The sequence below is a fragment of the Aplidium turbinatum genome, chromosome 7 (genome assembly GCF_918807975.1).
Source record: "Aplidium turbinatum chromosome 7, kaAplTurb1.1, whole genome shotgun sequence".
NCBI classification, from domain to species: domain Eukaryota; kingdom Metazoa; phylum Chordata; class Ascidiacea; order Aplousobranchia; family Polyclinidae; genus Aplidium; species Aplidium turbinatum.
Genome location: NC_137478.1, coordinates 33208609 through 33228058, shown reverse-complemented (window position 1 = coordinate 33228058; position 19450 = coordinate 33208609). Strand labels below are relative to the sequence as shown.

General features: G+C 38.1%; 1 protein-coding gene across 2 annotated transcripts; it reads left to right on the top strand.

The window, feature by feature from the left end:
- The first annotated feature begins 74 nt into the window (after window positions 1–74).
- Window positions 75–13369, top strand: LOC145774553 (uncharacterized). Of its 2 annotated transcripts, none has more exons than XM_082585821.1 (16): window positions 75–276; window positions 2144–2257; window positions 3174–3236; window positions 4047–4216; window positions 4540–4655; window positions 5168–5362; window positions 6069–6245; window positions 7062–7196; window positions 8403–8502; window positions 9246–9397; window positions 9531–10094; window positions 10706–10862; window positions 11190–11264; window positions 11400–11584; window positions 12455–12604; window positions 13244–13369. In XM_082585821.1, the coding sequence occupies exons 1-16, from the start codon at window positions 196–198 to the stop codon at window positions 13306–13308; spliced, it is 2499 nt and encodes an 832-aa protein (XP_082441947.1). In that variant the 5' UTR covers window positions 75–195; the 3' UTR covers window positions 13309–13369. The 2 variants fall into 2 exon arrangements, with proteins under 2 accessions (XP_082441947.1, XP_082441946.1); XM_082585820.1 differs by having other exon boundaries at window positions 75–282.
- Window positions 13370–19450: the final 6081 nt, after the last annotated feature.

Here is a 19450-nt window from a genome sequence, read left to right as displayed (position 1 = left end):
TTGTGGGAATGAAGACTTTGTCGCGGATCGCCGATTGAAAATCATTGATTAGGAAATCTAAGGCTTTGGCTTCTGTCGCGTCACACATTTAACTGTTGCAACATATAATCTTTTGTGATGTCACAAAAAATTACAATAAATTAACGAAATTGAATTTTTTTTATCTGAACAATTCATTCGCTGACTCATGACAACATGGCTCCGAAAAAAATTCGAAAATTAACTCGAAGAAAGAAAAAAAAGGAAATCAAAAAAGTATTACCAAAAATCGCACCGGTAAAGGTTGGTATTTTTACATTACTGCTACAGTAACTTTCTAAGAAGCAAAAACTTGTTATTTCTCCAAATCTCTAAAAAACGTGCGTGTACACAAAAACTGAGTGAATTCAATAAACTATTTTGCTTTTAATTTGGCACAGCAAAAGCCCAAACTATGCAATTTGTCCTATTAATTTGAAAACGGTGGTCTTCGTAACATGTAACATAACAATTCAAATAACGTAACATTCAAATAACGTGGCGGCAACATATTAAAGCTGCACTTACGACAAAGGTTGAAGGAATTTCATCACTAAGCATCTCAGTAGGGGGAAGGCGGGGCAAGTTGAGCAAGTCCCCGTTTGAAAGGAAATAAAGAGCGTAATGAATCTTTAACGCCATTATTATATTGTACCCGTAATGCCTTTGAAGCACGTGAATCGCAGTTATCAGTTTTTGGACCAGTTAGGCTTGATCAACGATATAAGGTGTTTAGGTCTTAGGATCTAAATTCGGATGCAAACGAAATTTTGATTTTTTGGATGCACAGTAGAACTAGTCAAACTTTAGCAGTAGGGGTCAGTAGACATATGATGTAGTTGTATTTTTGCAGGTCAAATTTTTTCGTACATTTGTTAGTTTTCTTGAAGTTTTTTTGTTCTTTAAAAATGTTGTAGCCTATTAGCCATTTTTACATAGTTTCAAAGTCTTCCACGTGAATGAATGCAAAAATAGCTGATTTGTTAAATTGTCTGTACTTTTGCCGGCCGTAATTTTATGTTATACTTTATGTTGCTCAACTTGCCCCTAGTGTTGCTCAAGTTACTCCATGGTGCTACACAGCTTGCCCCGTTGTGCTGCAGATCTTGCCCGAGAAAAATAATCCGAGGCAAGTTGTGCAATCGTTACTTAAACTCGAATGCAGGGCAAAATTATAAATAAAACCAGCCAGTTTTTGTCTAAAAACTTGGCTTATTAGCATGTTTTTGAAATGCAATACTTGAGTCTTCGAAAAAGTTAGTGCAATAAAAAAAAATTTGATTTAAAAAAAAAAACCTGCTCAACTTGCCCCGCCTTCCCCTATCTAGAATTGTAGATAAAGTCACACAGAAGCCCCTCTTATGTTCCATGTGAACGGTGTCTTTTTCAGGTGCCTGTGATTCCCGAAATATTTTGTTCTTAGAAATTACCCACGATAAAGCGGAGGCCCCTTACGATTATAAACAAGTTAGCGCAGCCTAGTGGATATAATATGAATTTAGTGACAAGGGAAACTTTCCAAGCGGAATTTGTTTGAAAAATGCAAATAAAAACCATCTTTTGAAGTTTAAACTAGGAAGATTGTGTTGAGGCCTTGAACCACTGGCGTAGACCTGGCCGCCAAGATTGACCGAACGAAGTTTGTTGACTGTAAACTACTCCATCCACTGGGCGCCGCCGAATGAAAGCAGCCGTCCTCAAAGAACGTTTCCCATTGCACTTGCAGAGAGTTGAATTACAGAGGCTTGGTTTTTCTCTGCAAAGTAAAATGTCACATGTCGAACTATTTCAACTGAAGCTGGGGTCAGTGATTTAAATGTAGTTTGTGCAAAGCTACTTAGATTAAAATTGTAACGAAATAGCCACACTTTCGTCGCTCAAGAGTCTTGCGACCAAAGTGTCGCTATTTCGTCAAGAGAATCAATTTCTTGCGCTGCATTTTATCACAAAATATAGAAGACAAAATACCTAGCTAGTACTGCCCACTTGTTTCTGCAAATTGCTAATGTCAGATGCTCGCATGTCCATGAGCAGTTTGGCTTTCGGAAAGTTCTGCTCCATTTTGGCCAATTAAAAGAAAGGTGAAAACAAATCGAAAAGCAAATTTCATCAAGGTATTGTTTAGAAAGTGAACACAGTTTGGAGAAATCCGGAGTTTTATTCCCAGTTGTGCAGCAAGCTGAACATTGTTGCAGCACAAAGACAAATCCAAGAAAGTGCAGGCCCTAGGTTGATAGAGGTAAGCTGTTATTGGCCATTTTGAGAGGGTTTGGTCGCTTTAAATTAGACATTGCTACTCGCATTTAAAGTCAATTGGAAAGATTTTTCAGTTAGAGGCTGATGACTAGGGTGGCTCGTTTTTGAACTATTTTTTTAATTCTCTCGGAGTAGTGGGGAAATGGTGCCAATGAGTGAGAAAACAATCATGAGAAAATTTGAGATTCGTAACAAATTGTCTTCAGCCTCCTCATGGGGCTCAAAAATCGAAAAATGGGGTCAAAAACGCAATTTATCCAGAAATAATTTTAGTTTGGGTAGATACAATATTGTTTAGATATATCTAATTAACCTGAGGAAAAAAATTGGAGTCATTTAAACTATTCCTCCAGCTTCTGAAAATTTTGCATTTTTGTGGGTGGTTACATGATACATAATTGCGTTAGACATTTTGCCAGCTATAAAATGTCATTGTATTTCTCTTTATAGACCTGCCCTGAGCTGTTGCGTCATTTTTTAATGAAATCGGGTTAATTTGGTAGGAAAAAGTGACGTCTTTTATTTGAATTTACGTCACTGACGAAGTTTGTGGCTATGCAACCACAAACAAAACTGCAAGTTAATTTGCACGAATTTATTCCGTTTGGGATTTATTTGATGTTTACCCTTTTAAAAATATTTTTAGTGGAATGTTTCTGATTGCTCGAAGCTGCAGGTTTTTGTCTAACTCTCTTCAGGAGCTAATGTCAGAATGAAATAAACCTGAACGCACACATACACAAGTTTTGGAAGAGAGTCAGACAAAAACCTGCAGCTTCGAGCTATGTGCATTGTGCAATCTTCTATTCGCAATTTTCAAGTTTTGTACCGCACCAATCACCCCTTCAAAAGTTTTTATTGAGTTTTGACTTGTCGATAAAGTTTCTTCATTTACACAGTACGTCACTCAATCGGCTAACACGAGCGACTTAGAATGCGAGATTTCAGACTTCAAGATCAAGGTAACAAATGGATCGCTTGTGTTGTCACTAATTGGACGAATTTTCTTTTCTTCCAGACAAGAATATTCCACATTCGTCGCAGGGTGTTCTTTAAATCGCCGCACTCGTTTTTTTCACCAGATGCCAAGAATACTTTTACAAGTGGAAATTGATGAACGTTTTTTTTTCAGCCCAATGTTGCCAGTTGGCTGTTGGAATAGCGGTTTTTCACCAGCTTTCGGAACACAGTTCCCTTAGTCATGTGTAAATGATGAGGCTGAAATGAAACGTTCAATCTACATTTGTGACATGATCAACAATCTTTCTGATAAAAGCGAAACTCAATTTAATGCATTAAAAACACATTGTTCACAACTGGGGTTACAAAAGTGAAGGATTTTAAGATTTAACTAGAGATTCTCTCCTGCTTTGCAGTTTCATTCTTGTGCATTTCGTTTTTCAATTCATTGTATAGATCAGTTATTTTCAATGTAGATGTTATTGTAAAATCAGTTATTTTCATTACTTGAGAAGGGCTAACTTGAGTATGGCCGAAAACGCTCGTAGTTTATAGTTTTTTGTTCACTCTAATTGCATTATGTTAAATGCCGTGTGGTTGCTTGGTTTTATCTGTCAATGGTTAAAGAAAGTCACCTTTTTACCAAAATTGTATCTAGAGATTGATATCTGCAACCTCTTCAAGTAAAGAGCTCTTAGTTTTAAAAAAGTTTTTGAAACAGAAAGATTAATTTCCAGGATTCAAATATTATTGTTCTTCTTCGTCGATACAAACTAACACCACTGGGCTGCTTATACATGGTTGTCTTGCAGAGAGAAAACGTTAACCAACGTCATAAAGCTCTCGCGATCATCCACAATCAATTCGCCAATTTGGAAGTCCGATTCCAGAAAGATGTTCTGGAGTTGGAAAACCTATACACGAGGAAGTTCTATGGCCCCCTCTTTTCACTCAGGAAAACCTTGCTGGACTTGAATCCAAGGTGAGTTTGAATCTATGGGTTATTTCCAAGGTGTCTTCATCACTGAACCTGGCGTTAGATAACCCGGCGACATTGTGGCATCATCATGACATCATAATGGCTTCATTGGTGGCAGGATTGAAGTTAAAATTACTGATGAAGAAGCTTGGCAGGAGTCGTATAACTTATCAGAGTCTTCGCTAACCCAACCAAGCACCATGGCAACACCGCGCTCTGCACAATGCTTGTTTGTTACAGCATACAGCCACTGCAGCCTACGCTTCTCGCTCAGTGGAAGATAATTCTTTTTTCAGACTTCAATTAAATATTTTTGTTTCCTTCAGAAACCAAGACACGGTGTACGACAAAGCATTGCTGGATTCTTGTCAAATCTCCTTCACCCCACCTAGCGACGAATTTGCGGATCTTCGTGGGTACGTTGACGGCCTGCTTGCTTCAAGTGAGTGCTGACGTCACAGACGATGCGCGAGTCATGGACGAAAGTGAAAAGTTTCCATTTTTGATACTTTACAAAATCTTCCATTCCATGTCATAATTGAAATTTATCGTCCCATATTCCACACATTTTCGTGCTTTCAGCCATGGCTGCCGATTATGAAATCGACAATAATATTGTTAACAATCTTCAAGCTACATCGACAGAATCGTTAATTAGAAAACAATCAATTTCAATACCAGATGTTGAACAAAGTATTTCAAACGCTTCGCAACAAAAGTGATCAACTTTCTGTCAACTCCAACACACAGACGCTAAAAGTAACAAGCCTGGAATTATTGCGAAAGTGTAGAAATTCTAGACTCCGCTTGTTATCCCACCAAGATTGTGGATCATTTAATTTTATTAAAGTTGCCATTTTAAAATATTTGTAGCTTATCTGAATTAAACTTTTAACCTGTGTCGCAAACAATGCGGCTTGCTATGAATGCTGTGACGTAACAATTGTGCGGCAGATGACAAACATTTCACCGAACCCTGCAAAGAGTTCTGGACGAACGTGCTTTTACGCGCGGATCCCATTGTGAGGCAGATGATACATCCGGGAGACATCGATATTCTTAAAAGTTTGAAGAGCGTGAAAACAGAACCGGCTATGCCCCAGTCCATTCCTATGTTGTCCGAGTCTTATGAAACTAACCCATGTGCAGGTGAGACCGAGGTAGGATGAGGCATGGCTACCTAAAGCTATGGCCTAATTTGTCACATTTTGCAGAAATTTCTAGATTCTGCTAACTTTTGGCGAACGTTTAAATAAATTTTTCTAAAGTTTATATTTTTACACTTTCTTTACTGTTTTCCCCAGATGACACAATAGGTTTTAACATCCTCAGATGTTGAAAAACAAAGAAAATTTAATTTCGAAGATTTTAGTCAGACTGTTAATTTTCAATAACAGTCTGATTCAGCGTTTTTCAACTTACTTTTTCTCATTTGCTATTGCTTCCCCAAGGCAACGAAAAGCTTTTATATCATTAGGAGACAGCAAAAAGGAAAAAAATCTAAGAAAATGTCGGTCAAACGTTAGCAGTAGCGGCAATCAAAGTTTGCAAAATGTAACAAATCAGGCCACATCTTCAGGTGGCCATGGATGAGGCTACTGTTGATAAATAAGCAAAAGTAGGGTGACAGTTGCCTATCTATCACCTACAAAATGATTATTTATGAACCACCCGCAGTGACCATTTGTGAACTATTCAAAGAGACCATTTTTCAACCACTCAAAAAGACCATCCATGAACCACTCAAAGAGATCATCCATAAACCTGACAAAGACACCATTTTTGAACCATTGAACTTGACCATTTCGTACTTTTGATTCGTTTCTTGTTTTGTGATGTCAATTTTTGTCTCCAGCTGACGCTTCTCTCGGGTTCACGATCCGTTTCGAGTTCTTACCGAACAATTACTTCAGCAATGACGTTCTCTACAAGTCTTTCACCATCGACCTCAACCCTGTCGACTGCGAGTACGTCATAATGTCGCATCGTGACGTGATGATGAGAGATGACGATTGTGACGCAGATGCAGAAGGTATTTCACTTCTTACTTTCGAAAGATCTTTGCTAAAACTTTTATTGATCATCGTCATCGTTATCATTATCATCATCATCATCAATGAGTTCAGGGCCGTGTGAGCACCACCTCGCTCCCCCCGCAATCCACTAGTGGGCCCCTATGTTTAGTCATCGCTCTTAAAAATAGCCACTCCAACTTTTAAAGGGCCCCCCTACGTGGAAAAAATGTGATTTTGCGTTATTTTTTTCTTTCAGCTTTTGAAGTTTCTGCAAAATACTGTGCAGCGCTGTATTAATGCTACTGTAGACGTAGAGGAAGTTTTTCCCGCATTAGGCGCGAAAATTGTTTTGCACGGGAGCCCCCTGATCTAAAAATGCCCCGGGCCCCCCATCAGCTAAATCCGGCCCTGGTCAGGAGGAGCAATCCAATGCAACTCGAATCATTGTTCCAGGGTTTGTTCGTTTATAAACAAACTTGACAAAAGTATTTACCCCGTTGGAGCATGCGACGAGTAGTTGCAAAGAAGTTTTTTTAATTTTTTATTTTCAAATGCAAAAGATACAAAAGGAGGATTAGGTGATGATCTGTTTGACTTTGCACTGTTGTGAATTGAACCTGTTATTTTTTCATGTGCTTTTATCTCTCCATTGCATCCCTGTTATGATTGTTTTATATCGTGCGAGGTAGTTTAGAAATGGGCAACCCGATTAGCTGTGCGCGCGGTCGACACCTATTTGATTCAACCACTTGTGGGCGTGTGTTTCAACATACCAGAGCTGCTTGCAGTTACCAACAATATGTCACATGGTAACTTTTGTCTTTGTTTACCAGACAGCGACGAAGGGTCGTCAAGCAACAGTCCCTCTTGTGATCACATTCCGATGCACTTTCAGGACAGGCTGCTGGACTATCGAGGCCCTAAAGTCGTTTCCGCCATAGGATCGGTCATCCACTGGATGGCGACAGGCAGGTTTTTCAGGGTAGTCATTTTAACAAGAAAAAATTTTGCCACTGTTTTGCCTTCTATTAGGAGATAAATAAATTGTTTGTGTCAGAACAGATGCTTCAAGAAATGGTAGTCACTTTAACAAGAAAAAATTCTGCCACTGCATCTGAAACCTGGAACCAATCACAAGCTACGTTTCCGTGACGTGAAAAAGGGCGAAAAGCAGATGGTACAAAGCAAATCAAGAGATGGATTCTCTGTCAGTTGGTTGGCTTAGGCAGGGGTTACTGCTAGGAATACTCTTTTTTCTTCTATAACCACCAAATAAAGCTCAAAACAAGGATTAATTGGCTGAGTGCTAGAAGGATCACAATTTGTCGGTATCCTCTTATATCGTGTTCTGATTGGTTGACGTCACAGACAACGGTGCTTCTGATTGGTTCGAGGTTTCAAATGCAGTGGCAGAATTTTTTTCTTGTTGAAGTGGCTTCCGTTTTTCAGAGCTTTGTATCGCCATTGATGAACACGCTCAACAGGTTGCCATGACAGCCTACTGACCTTCAGTAGCTGATAAAACTTCCACCTCGTCCAATTGTAGATACGGATGCTAGGTTGACGGAGGGTTTCGTGGACTGCAACGTTGTTTCTTTTGTCACTGATTGAAGGAGCATTTGTTCAACCTTATCTTGGATTAGGTTTACGTAAAAGAAATTTATAATCAAATGTGGGAAAAACTAACTGGAAAAAGAAAAAGGAATTTATAATTGTTTTCTAAGTTGATGTGCACCTCTTTTTAATCTTGAAACGTTTTGAGGAAAGTTGAGCCTTGTAGCAAGCATGTTGTTGCGCGGAAGCTATTGTATCCAGCCAATAGGATATCACTCAGTAGAAGGCCTCGACAAGCTGTCTGCACACCTCAGGAACTGAACCCTTGTCGTCATTCCTTCAAGCATTAAACAGCAAACACTGCAATCAATTTTCTATTCAAACAGGGCTGTACTGATGAAGCCAAACGTGTGTAGCGAAAGCTCTGCTTTAATAAATTGAATTTGCTGATGTATTGTGACACTGTCCACTTTTTAAAGATATTTCATCACATACCCATCCTTTTGGATCATCGGTACATGGGAAATTAATGAAAAGTTTGCCGCCGAAGTTTTGTTTTGGAGCTTCCAGGCTTTCTCAAGACTCGAACTTCACCAAACACAAAACTTTTTATTTTCCAGATTCCGAAAGTCGACTCGAACGAGAGAAGAAGAAATCGTTTTTCGATTTTTTCAACTCTGTAGATGAATCTTGTGCAGATTATCGGAAGCAACTGGCCCGGTAGTTGAGATTATTGTTTTCTGCATTATGACGCAATAGTCAAAGTGCTTGCTACTCATTCTTTGAGTGTGGGATCAAAACCCATTGGTCTCGTCCTGTTGCTCAACACAACAAACAGTGTACCAGCCTCATTTTTAACCTTTGAAGAATTTTTTATTTTTATTTTGCTCTTGACAATATCAACCTGAAGATGCTTTAAAAGCGAAATCGATATTTGATTACAAAAATGAGGCTGGTACACTGTTTGTTGTGTTGAGCAACAGGACGAGACTAATGATAAGTGACAGTCAACCGCTTCAAGTGGACAGTTTGCTGGGTGGTTCACTAAAAACAGAAAAGTTTTATTAATCAATGAACATTTATCAATGAAGATTATGACTGAAATTACCGTATTAATTATCACCATTGTCATGTACAGCGCCCAGGAGCATAGTTTGACTGTGGATGTGGCGCTATATAAATATTGTTATTATTATTATTATTAGTCAAAACCCATTGAGGTTGTCATTAATGAGTATGACGTTATTGTTTCTTCCATTCATCGATTGTGATTTCATAATTTCCTCAATTACTTCACAGTGGAAGAAAATATCAATAAAACTATGTCAGTCAGCTAACAACACTTGACATTGATAACTTGTTCGATAATGTACATTTTACATCCACTAGGACTAGATAGATCTAAAATGTCTTTAATTAGGTTGGACCTTTGGTTAAAACTTACCTCTATTAATATTGTTCAGAGATTATGGAATCGGCTGTTACTTCAAGAACGTGCTGGTGCCGAGAGCCTACCTCTACTACAGGAGGAAGGATTTGAAGGAAGGTGACAAAAAGGTTGAGGAGGAAGTTCCTGATCCACAACCTGCTGAGGAAGCCGTTCAATCTCAGCCTGGTAAGATCAACTCGTTTTACTGGGCCTTGGTTCGATTCCAAGCCAACGCGGTGATGATATCTTGGTATCATTTCACCACTTTCTTGCTTTTTTACAAAGGAGCTTTGTAACTTGGTGTGAATTTTGTTCTTAGATGTAATGAGGGAATCTCCCGTGACTATCCAGCCGGTCACTGATGACGTCGTTCATACGTCAGAAAAAGTAGAAAGAGATGTCAAGACAACTAGTCTTAGTCGTGAGGTGAACACCAACTATGACGATGTCGATGACGAAATACCTGACGCGATGTCCGAAAAAGCGCTGAGCACGATGTGTAGCGACCCGGTGATGAAGAGCGAGATCCGCCGGAACAACTTGCTGGCGAGATCAAAAATCGCAACCTCGCGACTGACCAAGCTGATGGGCAATAGTGACATCATCAATCGCATTGCTTCATTGGATAATCTCGTGACGTTTGACGGCGGTACTAATGACGTGGACGACGAAGTGACCATCAAGCATCCTTCTCGTGACGTCCCGAATGACGTCGACGTTGATGACGTTCTTCCGACAAAAGAAAACGCGGCGAATTATGACGCAATCCCTCTGCAAAGCGCGGGCCAGGCAACTGCAGACTCCTCCATGATGAGATCTGTGTCCGCATCGAGAGAGCGGATGGCAAATGTGGTCCAGCAAGTTAATCAGCTCCTCATGGAAGGTTGGTTGAGAACTTGCAAGAATTAATAAATTACTAATAATTTCAGTTAATTGTTTTTAATTATTCAAGAGTTTCAACGTTTTGTGCGTTTTTTTAATTGTTTTTTTTTTGTGATATATAGCTTCTATACATTAAATATAGTTACTACTTTCCAAAACCTCTACAGCCTGTTTCACCTTAAAAGGAGGATCATCAGAAGGTCCTTATTCAAATAAAAACTATTTGAATTTAGAGAGTATATTAACTATATTTGATTTAATTAGTTCTGCTTGGCTTTTTGCTTGGCATTGAGCACTTTTTGTAGCATTAATAGTATTTATTGTTTATTGTTTAGCTTATGTATATGTATTGTTACCTTGTGAACATAACAACAAAAGTGACGGCATAATATCAAAAAGGAGCAAAACTAGAGTTCTCTCAAACGTGGATTTAAATATATCCCCGTAGCAAGCGTTGTTTTAAGTGCACCAACTCTAACATTGCGCTTGAATGAAGAAACATAACGAACGAAACAGTTTGACGCCTCCAGAGTCGCAGCTGACACACCGGAGCAGTTACTGTTCAGATCGGCTCCTCGAGAGTATTTCAACTTTTAATTTCAACATTTCTAGGCAACCCCGGTGTTGTAGGAGCTTCCCTTCCATTCGATGGGCCCCTTTATCCAAGCGGGCCACAATTTGGGTCGACGCTGGCTCCCAACAAAGTGGGTGACTTCATCCCTTTCCCCATCACCCTGCTAGAAGATGGCGCAAGTGACAACTTTGCTTGGTATGTATGAAGTTTGTTTGTGGGGAGCAGCACGTAGAGTCCAGGGTTGCCACTAAACGTTTAAACCTTTCCATTTAAGCCAAGTATTATTTGAGGCCGAGCGCTTCTGTAGATATTTCAATGAAGTTTCGACCTGGAACAGAATAAGAATGTGCAGCCAATGAACCATAGATCTTCAACTTTTGACCAAGTTTTATATTTTTAAAAACAGAGAGAGACTGTTCACCAGGCATTTGGTAATAAAATTAATTTGCGTTTTTCTGGTGACTATTTACTAGGTTACCTCGTGATGTTTGTATTTCTGATTGCTTGTGATTCCACATGTAGGTCTCCAGTTGAAGACGGTCTCCCCCCAGACACCGGCCAGTTTGAGCTGAGGAGCGGAATGATCGTGTCAAGGAGGTACGTCACAAATAAGATCATTGCTCCGAATGCTCGCTTACTGACGTCACAAACGTGGTCCGATACAACGTCATAATGATCGAAACAAATGTTGCGTCTCGCAGCTTAATGACGACGTAATAATTTGATCTACAGATTCATAGACGGTGCACCTGCAGCGGAAGTTGGTCCTAGCAGGTCTCATGATTTCACTGACCCCCCTTTCACCTTGTTTGAGCCGTCAAATCAGGTTCTCGTCAACGATGAAGACGAAAGCGGGAATGACATGATCTCCTTTGGAATGAATTCGTCGACAATGAAATCGGATTTCAGGGATAGTGGTGAGTGGAATGAGGATTCGAAACGAGGATTTCATAGTAAAAACAAATGAATAAGTTGCTTGCAATAGCGTTGCCAGGAGGTCCACGGGTAATTTTTGTCCCGGTCCGGGATCACTTTCGGGGCATGTAACCTTTTCAAGAGGCCGGGGATTTTGAAGGAATTTCCACTTATACTTTGGAAATGTCTTGATTTGGAGCCCAAAGATGTTGTCGGTACCGAGCCCGGATTATCGTCTCAACGACCATGGTTGCTTCTGTGAGGAGCTGTGGAAATTGACTGACGTGATCTAAAAGGCGTTTTGGTCGTACATTGCTGCAAACCCAAACACGAGCCTGGTTTGTATCTGCTCTGACAGAGTTTTATTTGTCTGCGAAGGACATGAATTTCTTGGTTAGAAAACGTAAGTTTTGTGCTTAATAAATTTTAATTTCTTGAAGCAAGCTTCCGATGCTCTCCTGCCCATTGCTCCAGCAGTCAGCACGAGACCTCATTTCTACTGTCACTTCTGTCCATACAGCACATAAACAGCTATTTGATGAACATTTTACATTTAATGAACATTTACAAAACGCCGTCGTACGGAACCCTAGCTCCCCATGGACAAGATGTAACCGAGCAATGTTTCGTGCAAATAAGATTTCAACTTGGGCCCGATGCAACTACCCATCAATAACCGCACGTCACTCCCTGCAGTTGCAGAGTGACGATATGATTGTAGCTACAAACGATTATGATTGACTGTCATAATCGTTTATAATGATGTAATGATGACATTATGACGTAATGATGACATTATGATGTAATGATGACATAATGATGTTTTACTCTTGATGAACTTTATCAAGAAAATGATTTTTGTTTCTTGACAGACTTTGTGCTGACGTTTACTCCCGGAACAAGTAAAGATGATGAGTTGGATGACTTTGAGCCTCATCCTTCCATTCACAACACAGGGACTACTTTGACGGACAATGATCTTTTCAAGAAGACACAGCCACAACCTACAACTTTTTTACTTGGTAGAAGATCTGGGTTAATTTTTTGAATATGAAACACTATAACCGCTTGAATCCAGGAAAACTTGTGCATGTTCAATTTCAAACCCAGAAAGTTCTTCTGAAGCTTATTTCTAGGAGTTTTGCATTTGCACACTCGTAGAGGTTTTCAACCACTGTCACAAGTTCGGTCACAGAACTGCGAACAGGTGTTTCTTGGCAGAAGTGCAAACAGAAACCTGTAAAACATCTCTTCGTCAATAAAGGCAATGAGCAGAAGTGACTTCACTTTGGCTTTTAATGTTGTTTCACCAGCGCTTCAATAGACAGAAAAGTGGCAAAACTTAAAAGGTTTCATTCTTTAAATCGTGCAGTTTTGTATGAGTAGCTACTGAGATGGAAGGAAAGGCCATGTCTGTCGCTAGCACTCAGACAACATTGAAGAGCAAACGAAAGTGTTGAAACCTCAACATCAGTCTTGATGACTTGAAAGTGTTAATGTATTACATAAAATTAAACCAACAAATTCCAAATAAATAAAACAGTTAAACAAACAAATAAATTGGTTTTGAAGCATTCTTGATTAATAGTCCATGATTAAGATGTTGTGATGTCATAGTCGCAAATGACATGCTTAATTTTTTATTTTATAATTGTTTCCAGGGAAACGAAAGTTGAAGGAAAACGATCTCGACGATAGGACGCCACCCAGTGAAGAACAATCATGAGCAAAAATACAACTGGATTTCAATTTAAAGTTTATTAATAAAAGGAGAGTTTTTGAATGGTTGAGAGATTTTGAATTATTGTCGAGAAGTTACAAAGTTAAAGAAAATGTTTCCACTAAATGAATCATGTTCGACCCTTTCATCAAACTCAACAAAATATAAATCTCGCGTCGAAACTAAAATAAATGAGAACATGTTATCTTGCCGCTAGGTCGTCGTCGTGTGAGCGTCTGGGGCCGAGGGTCTATCCTTTTACCACCCCAGATTCACGATGTTTCCGGACTACACTGGAAGCAGAGTCACTATATACATAGTCTGGAAAGTCAATGGCAAATCTGCCTGAGGTTGTTGTTTACAGCGCCACCTAGGAGAGCTATGGTTAAATCACAGAATCTGCTTGGAAGGTATGCAAATACAGGCATATTGTCTACTATCAACGGTGAAACTGTGCATGATATTGTGGTTGCAGACTTGTTTTAACTATTGCAGAATGTTTAGGATGTTAGTTACAGTTATTATCTAGAAAAATTCGTTTGGTCTACTTTTCTGAGGCTTAGGTTAGCATGACTACAAGTAGTTAAAAGATGATGTGACTTTTCAAATTACTAAGGAATTGATTAGTTTATAGTTTGAAGTAGTGGTCTTTAAAGTTAATAAGTTTCAATGTACAAAGTATATACATCAGCTTACTAATTGAAGGGATTAATTACTAAATATTTGTGGAAGCTTTAAGCTAAAGTAGGCTTGAAATTAGTACCGTAATTGGCAGATGCTACTTAGCCAGCATCATTTCCAAAAATATTGATTGATCGATTAATTCAGTTGACAGTTATTTTAAAAAGGTCTATAAAGTTGTTTTATTTAGTGATACAACAAAACGGTGATAGGTTTCAATCTGTGATACTCAAAATAGCCACTCCCAAAAATAATTTATAAACAAAGAGCATTAGCAAGACAAATTTGAGTACCGGTAAGTATGTAGGTTCAGTAATTTAATGCAACAATGTCACAAATATTAAAAGTCCTGAGATTTAACTTAAAACTAGTTAGGCTGAAGGAAGATACAGCAGAATCAGATACTTACCGTAACTTGTTCCATATTTGGGGAACCTGGTTTGCGACATATATAGCATCTTAAATTAATTGGTTATGTACAGACTGGAAATTTGATTGAATGGACCAGTTAAGGCAGTTATGCTGACAAAGGTTATGTTTTGTTTATTTCCTTTGTGTTGTAATTTCCTATTTTTTATTAGCATGCCGTTTTTTTGTAGGTCATCAGTCTACTTTGAGACTACTAGCAAACACTGGTTTAATGCAGTAACCGGTTAACCACTACTTTGCTTTGTATCATCTTCTTTTCGCCCTTTTTCACATCACAGAAAACATAGCTTATGACTGCTTGAGGTTTCAGTGGCATGGCTGAAGTTTTTCTTGTTGAAGTGGCTACCATTACTAATTGCTTGTGATCTGCTTGACATATGTTACAAAATACCTATAGGCTATCATAACGTGTCAAAATCAACAACTTGGCATGAGGTTGCATCCCAATTTCTTAACTAATTCACATATTTAAAATGAACTGCCAAGTTGTTGATTTTGACAATTTGAATATTTCGGATATGTTACATTTTAGCATGTTACTTGTGGGCCTGTCATTCCTGATTTTGAAAACAATTTATGCTTATGAAAACAATTATATGCTTAATACAAATAGAGAATGTTCATAAATACAGTATATAATATATATATTATATATTTCTTACAATGCAGCAATAAGTGTACAAAAAGGTTTACAATTATACAATTCTTAAAAGTCATTAAAATGTTGTCACAATGCTTGGAAGCTCTTCAAGACATGAGTGAAGAACATCTTATATTTTTCGATGAGGTATGTTGAGCTTGACTTGTTTACATGCAAAATACTATTCAATCAAATATAGTTATTACTATCTAAACCTAAAGCTTACTGGTTAACAATTCTCCGCAACAGCATTGTCTGTTAACCGGGCTATTATATTGTGATTATTCTTGTATTTTTTTTTTGTCTTTTTGCATGTATGGTAATTAATATGGACTTATTGGTGTGGTGCAAATAATTTGTAATAATAACATTATCAATATGAAATTTGGAAATCTAACCAATGAAATACTTAACTGCTTCAGGGCCTTCAGGTCGAAAAAGTTAGCTTTCAAAAGCATAATATGCAATATACACGATTATACTGGTGCTACTTTAGAAGTGCATTAATTCAATAATTCCGAGCTATATTTACATTTTGAGGTACCAGTAATGAACGTTCTTCTTTGGTGCCATTTTTTTGCATACTATATATAGCAATTGAACGTGACTTACTTTACATTACTGGTATGCTAAAGAACAATGGCATCACATGGTCACCTTAGTTCGGAGAGATTAATGGCACTTGATGAAGATGGTGCATTACTGAATTTATTTGTATTTTACAGTTGAATGAAGATTTGGATGGTGGAAATTCGCCTATGAAAGGGGAATTTTCTTCGAAAAGTGGCGTATTACACTGACATATTGCTCAATGAAATCAACAACCTTAATCTGCCTAATGCATATCATGAGTATTGTAAAGAAAGCTTATTGCCGGACTTGGACTGTGGAAGGTATACAGCAATCCATTAACTGGAACCTCTACGATGGCGCTTTTGAAGAACTTTTCTAGACCCTTGCTATGTTGACATGTATTGTTTTCACTGTGATGGTCAGAAATAAAAAAAAAACTAAACTTATAAAAAAAAGTGCTGTATGCGTATGAGGAGTCATATTTTTACTTACCACTACAAGACTTCTTACATGGTAGAAACAAAACAGCTAAACAATCGCATAAGCCGAACAGTGCACTTCGTAGGCCTAGCACTCCGAAAAGTATAAACAATTCTAAAAGCAAACATTGAAGGGGGATTCCTGTTGTATTTTGTTATCCGTTTTTGATTTGTACAATAAACATCGTAGCATGCTTTTCAAGCTGATTTCACAGCACATTCCTTTAATAAAGAATAAAATAGGCTTTCTATTAATACCGTAACTTAAATACTGTAAAAAGTACACAGAAGGGTGCCAATGCGGCAATGATGTAGTTGCAGTGAAAGTACAGTAAACCACTTTTATAATCCCCATTCATTCGAATGAACTAAAAAGTATAAGAAACCATGCGGATTAAAATTCTCGTTTATATACCCATACTGTATGTTATAACTTATGTGAGGTTTACTGTACCGGAATATACAGCATGCATTGTAGATACGGAGTTCCTTCAATGTAGGTACAGATTCTCAAAGTGCCAATTTCAATCACTGTTTTATGCAGTCTCGAGTAAAGCGCAGTATGCCGGGGTGGTTAGTCTAATGTTCACTCTAGACATTAGATCCCTTCACTGCAGAGTGCTTTACAATATCTAAAGTTTTGGCGGTACTGCTAAACATTCGAACTGCAGGCGCGGTATCACATGCAACTCTTTGATGCTGTCGACCGAAGTAGTGTTCAAGAGGATCCTGCTTTATTCTTGCAAGTATGGTACCGTACATAATCTGCGCCAGTAGCAGACGTTTCTCGAATTATTGCTGGTAAGGACGATACAAGAAGAGCATCTGAAGCTTTACTTAGTAGCATATTCTCTCTATTGACATCCCCAACTAAATCTGAAAATCAATGACCTATCATAAATAACATTTAGCAATGTATGTTACAATTAGCACACGTGTTCATCACTAATCAACTATACACACTACACAGGGATGCTAGATTAGTGAATCTTCTCAATATACGAGTAAAGTAGCAGTGAGCACCATATGCTTATTGCTTAAATTTAAAAAAAAACATAATATATATATATGTGATTCACTAGGCATAAGCTCTTAATTTTTACTAATGTCAACCATCATGACATACAGCATAAAATTATACTATTTTATTGTGCTGATCTTACCTGATGAAACTGTTTTTCCCACTGTGCTGTTGAAACTGAAAACCTTTTCTTTTCATCACTTGGAACTTTGTACAAGTAACAAAATCCCATAGTTGTAGTGTTGTTACATTGTGGTAAACAGCAGTTTATTCCACTCCATTTACGCGTAACTTGGGACATTATCAAACTAAATAATCATAACTAAGATAATTCACAACCCTACATAGAGTACAGCATTTGATTATAACTGTAATGCTAATAACAACAAAAGATAATTGCTAACAAAGGTAGTGGTTAACCGGTTAATGCATTAGTGTCTGCTAGTAGTCTCAAAGTAGACTAATTGATCTTCAAAGAACGGCATGCTTAAGATAATAGGAAATTACAACACAAAGGAAATAAACAAAACATAACCTTTGTCAGCATAACTGCCTTAACTGGTCCATTCAATCAAATTTCCAGTTTGTACGTAATCAATTAAGATGCTATATACGTCGCAAACCAGGTTCTTCAAATATGGAACACGTTACGGTATCGGATTCTGCTGTATCTTCCCTCAGCCTAACTAGTTTTAAGTTAAATCTCAGGACTTGTAACCTTTGTGACATTGTTGCTTTAAATTACTGAACCTGCATAGTTACCGATACAGTAGCCTACTCAAAATTGTCTTGCTAATGCTCTTTGTTTACAAATTATTTTTGGGAGTGGCTATTTTGAGTGTCACAGATTGAAACCTATCAACTTTTTGTTGTATCTTTATAGACCTTTTTTAAATAACTGTCAACTGAATTAGTTGATCAATCAATGTTTTTGGAAATGATGCTGGCTAAGTAGCATCTGCCAATTACGGTACTAATTTCAAGCCTACTTCAGCTTAAAGGTTCCACAAATATTTACTAATTAAACCCTTCCATTAGTAAGCTGCTGTATATACTTTGTACATTGAAACTTATGAACTTTAAAGACCACTACTTCAAACTATAAACTAATCAATTCCTTAGTAATTTGAAAAGTCACATCATCTTTTAACTACTTGTAGTCATGCTTAACTAAACCTCAGAAAAGTAAACCAAACGAATTTTTCTAAATAATAACTGTAACTAACATCCTAAACGTTCTACAATAGTTTAAAACAAGTCTGCAACCACAATATCATCCACAGTTTCACTGTTGATAGTAGACAATATGCCTGTATTTGCATACCTTCCAAGCAGATTCTGTGATTTAACCATAGCTCTCCTAGGTGGCGCTGTAAACAACAACCTCAAAACATGACTTTCCAGACTATGTATATAGTGGCTCTGCTGGAAGGCTACTAGAGAGCAGCCAGATTTTGCCGCTAGGTAGAGCAGTTGGACAGGTTGACAACCAATCAACCGTGACCGCTCAGCGATTGAAGCAAATAAGCCCGAGGCAAACATAAGACGTTCAACTAGTTCTTGCCCATCAAGTTAGAGGTTAGGATCGTGAGGTTGACTGACGAGATATGCGAGAGTCTCATGAACATGATCAAAAAGTAAATGTTTGTTGGGATTGCAGATGCGTTGTGTGAACCTCGAGGCAGTGGCAGATCCAAGGAAAGAAAATTATTGTCCGCTCATATCGACATTGACTGGTCGTAATCTATCTTCGGAATGAAAAAAATACTTCAGAAGCTCTTTGCAGCTTCACATACTTGTGCCAGCTAAGTGGCCCAGTGGGTTTCGTCTTTGGCTCTGGTGCTAGTGGATTTGAGATTGATTCCAGGTCGGATCGAATCGAAGACTTAAAAAAAACAAAAAACAGTTTTGATTGTGTTCTTTCTGGCATAACGCAGTTTGAGTAAGTCGAGTAATAATGTGATGACATCGTAAACCTGATATAAAATTAAAAATGAACTCTATCGCTAAACGACCTTCAATCCAAAGATTCGAAATGATGATCTTCGCATAAATGATAACAATGAAATCGCAAATGACGAAGAAGTCCAGTCCAAGCCAGGGCCGTTGACTGGATTTCTCGGGCCCGGTACCAATTTATTTTCGGGCCCCCTTCATCGACAAAGTTATGAATATAAAGGTTGTGTACAAACTTTTATTGATGTCATTTAACAAATCTTGAGCAATCTTAAAATTTCTTGAACCGCAAAACTTACTATCTCTATCTAGCGGTTGCTTTTTTGAACTTTTATTTGTCACATGGTGTTAGGGTAGGGCTATTACTTC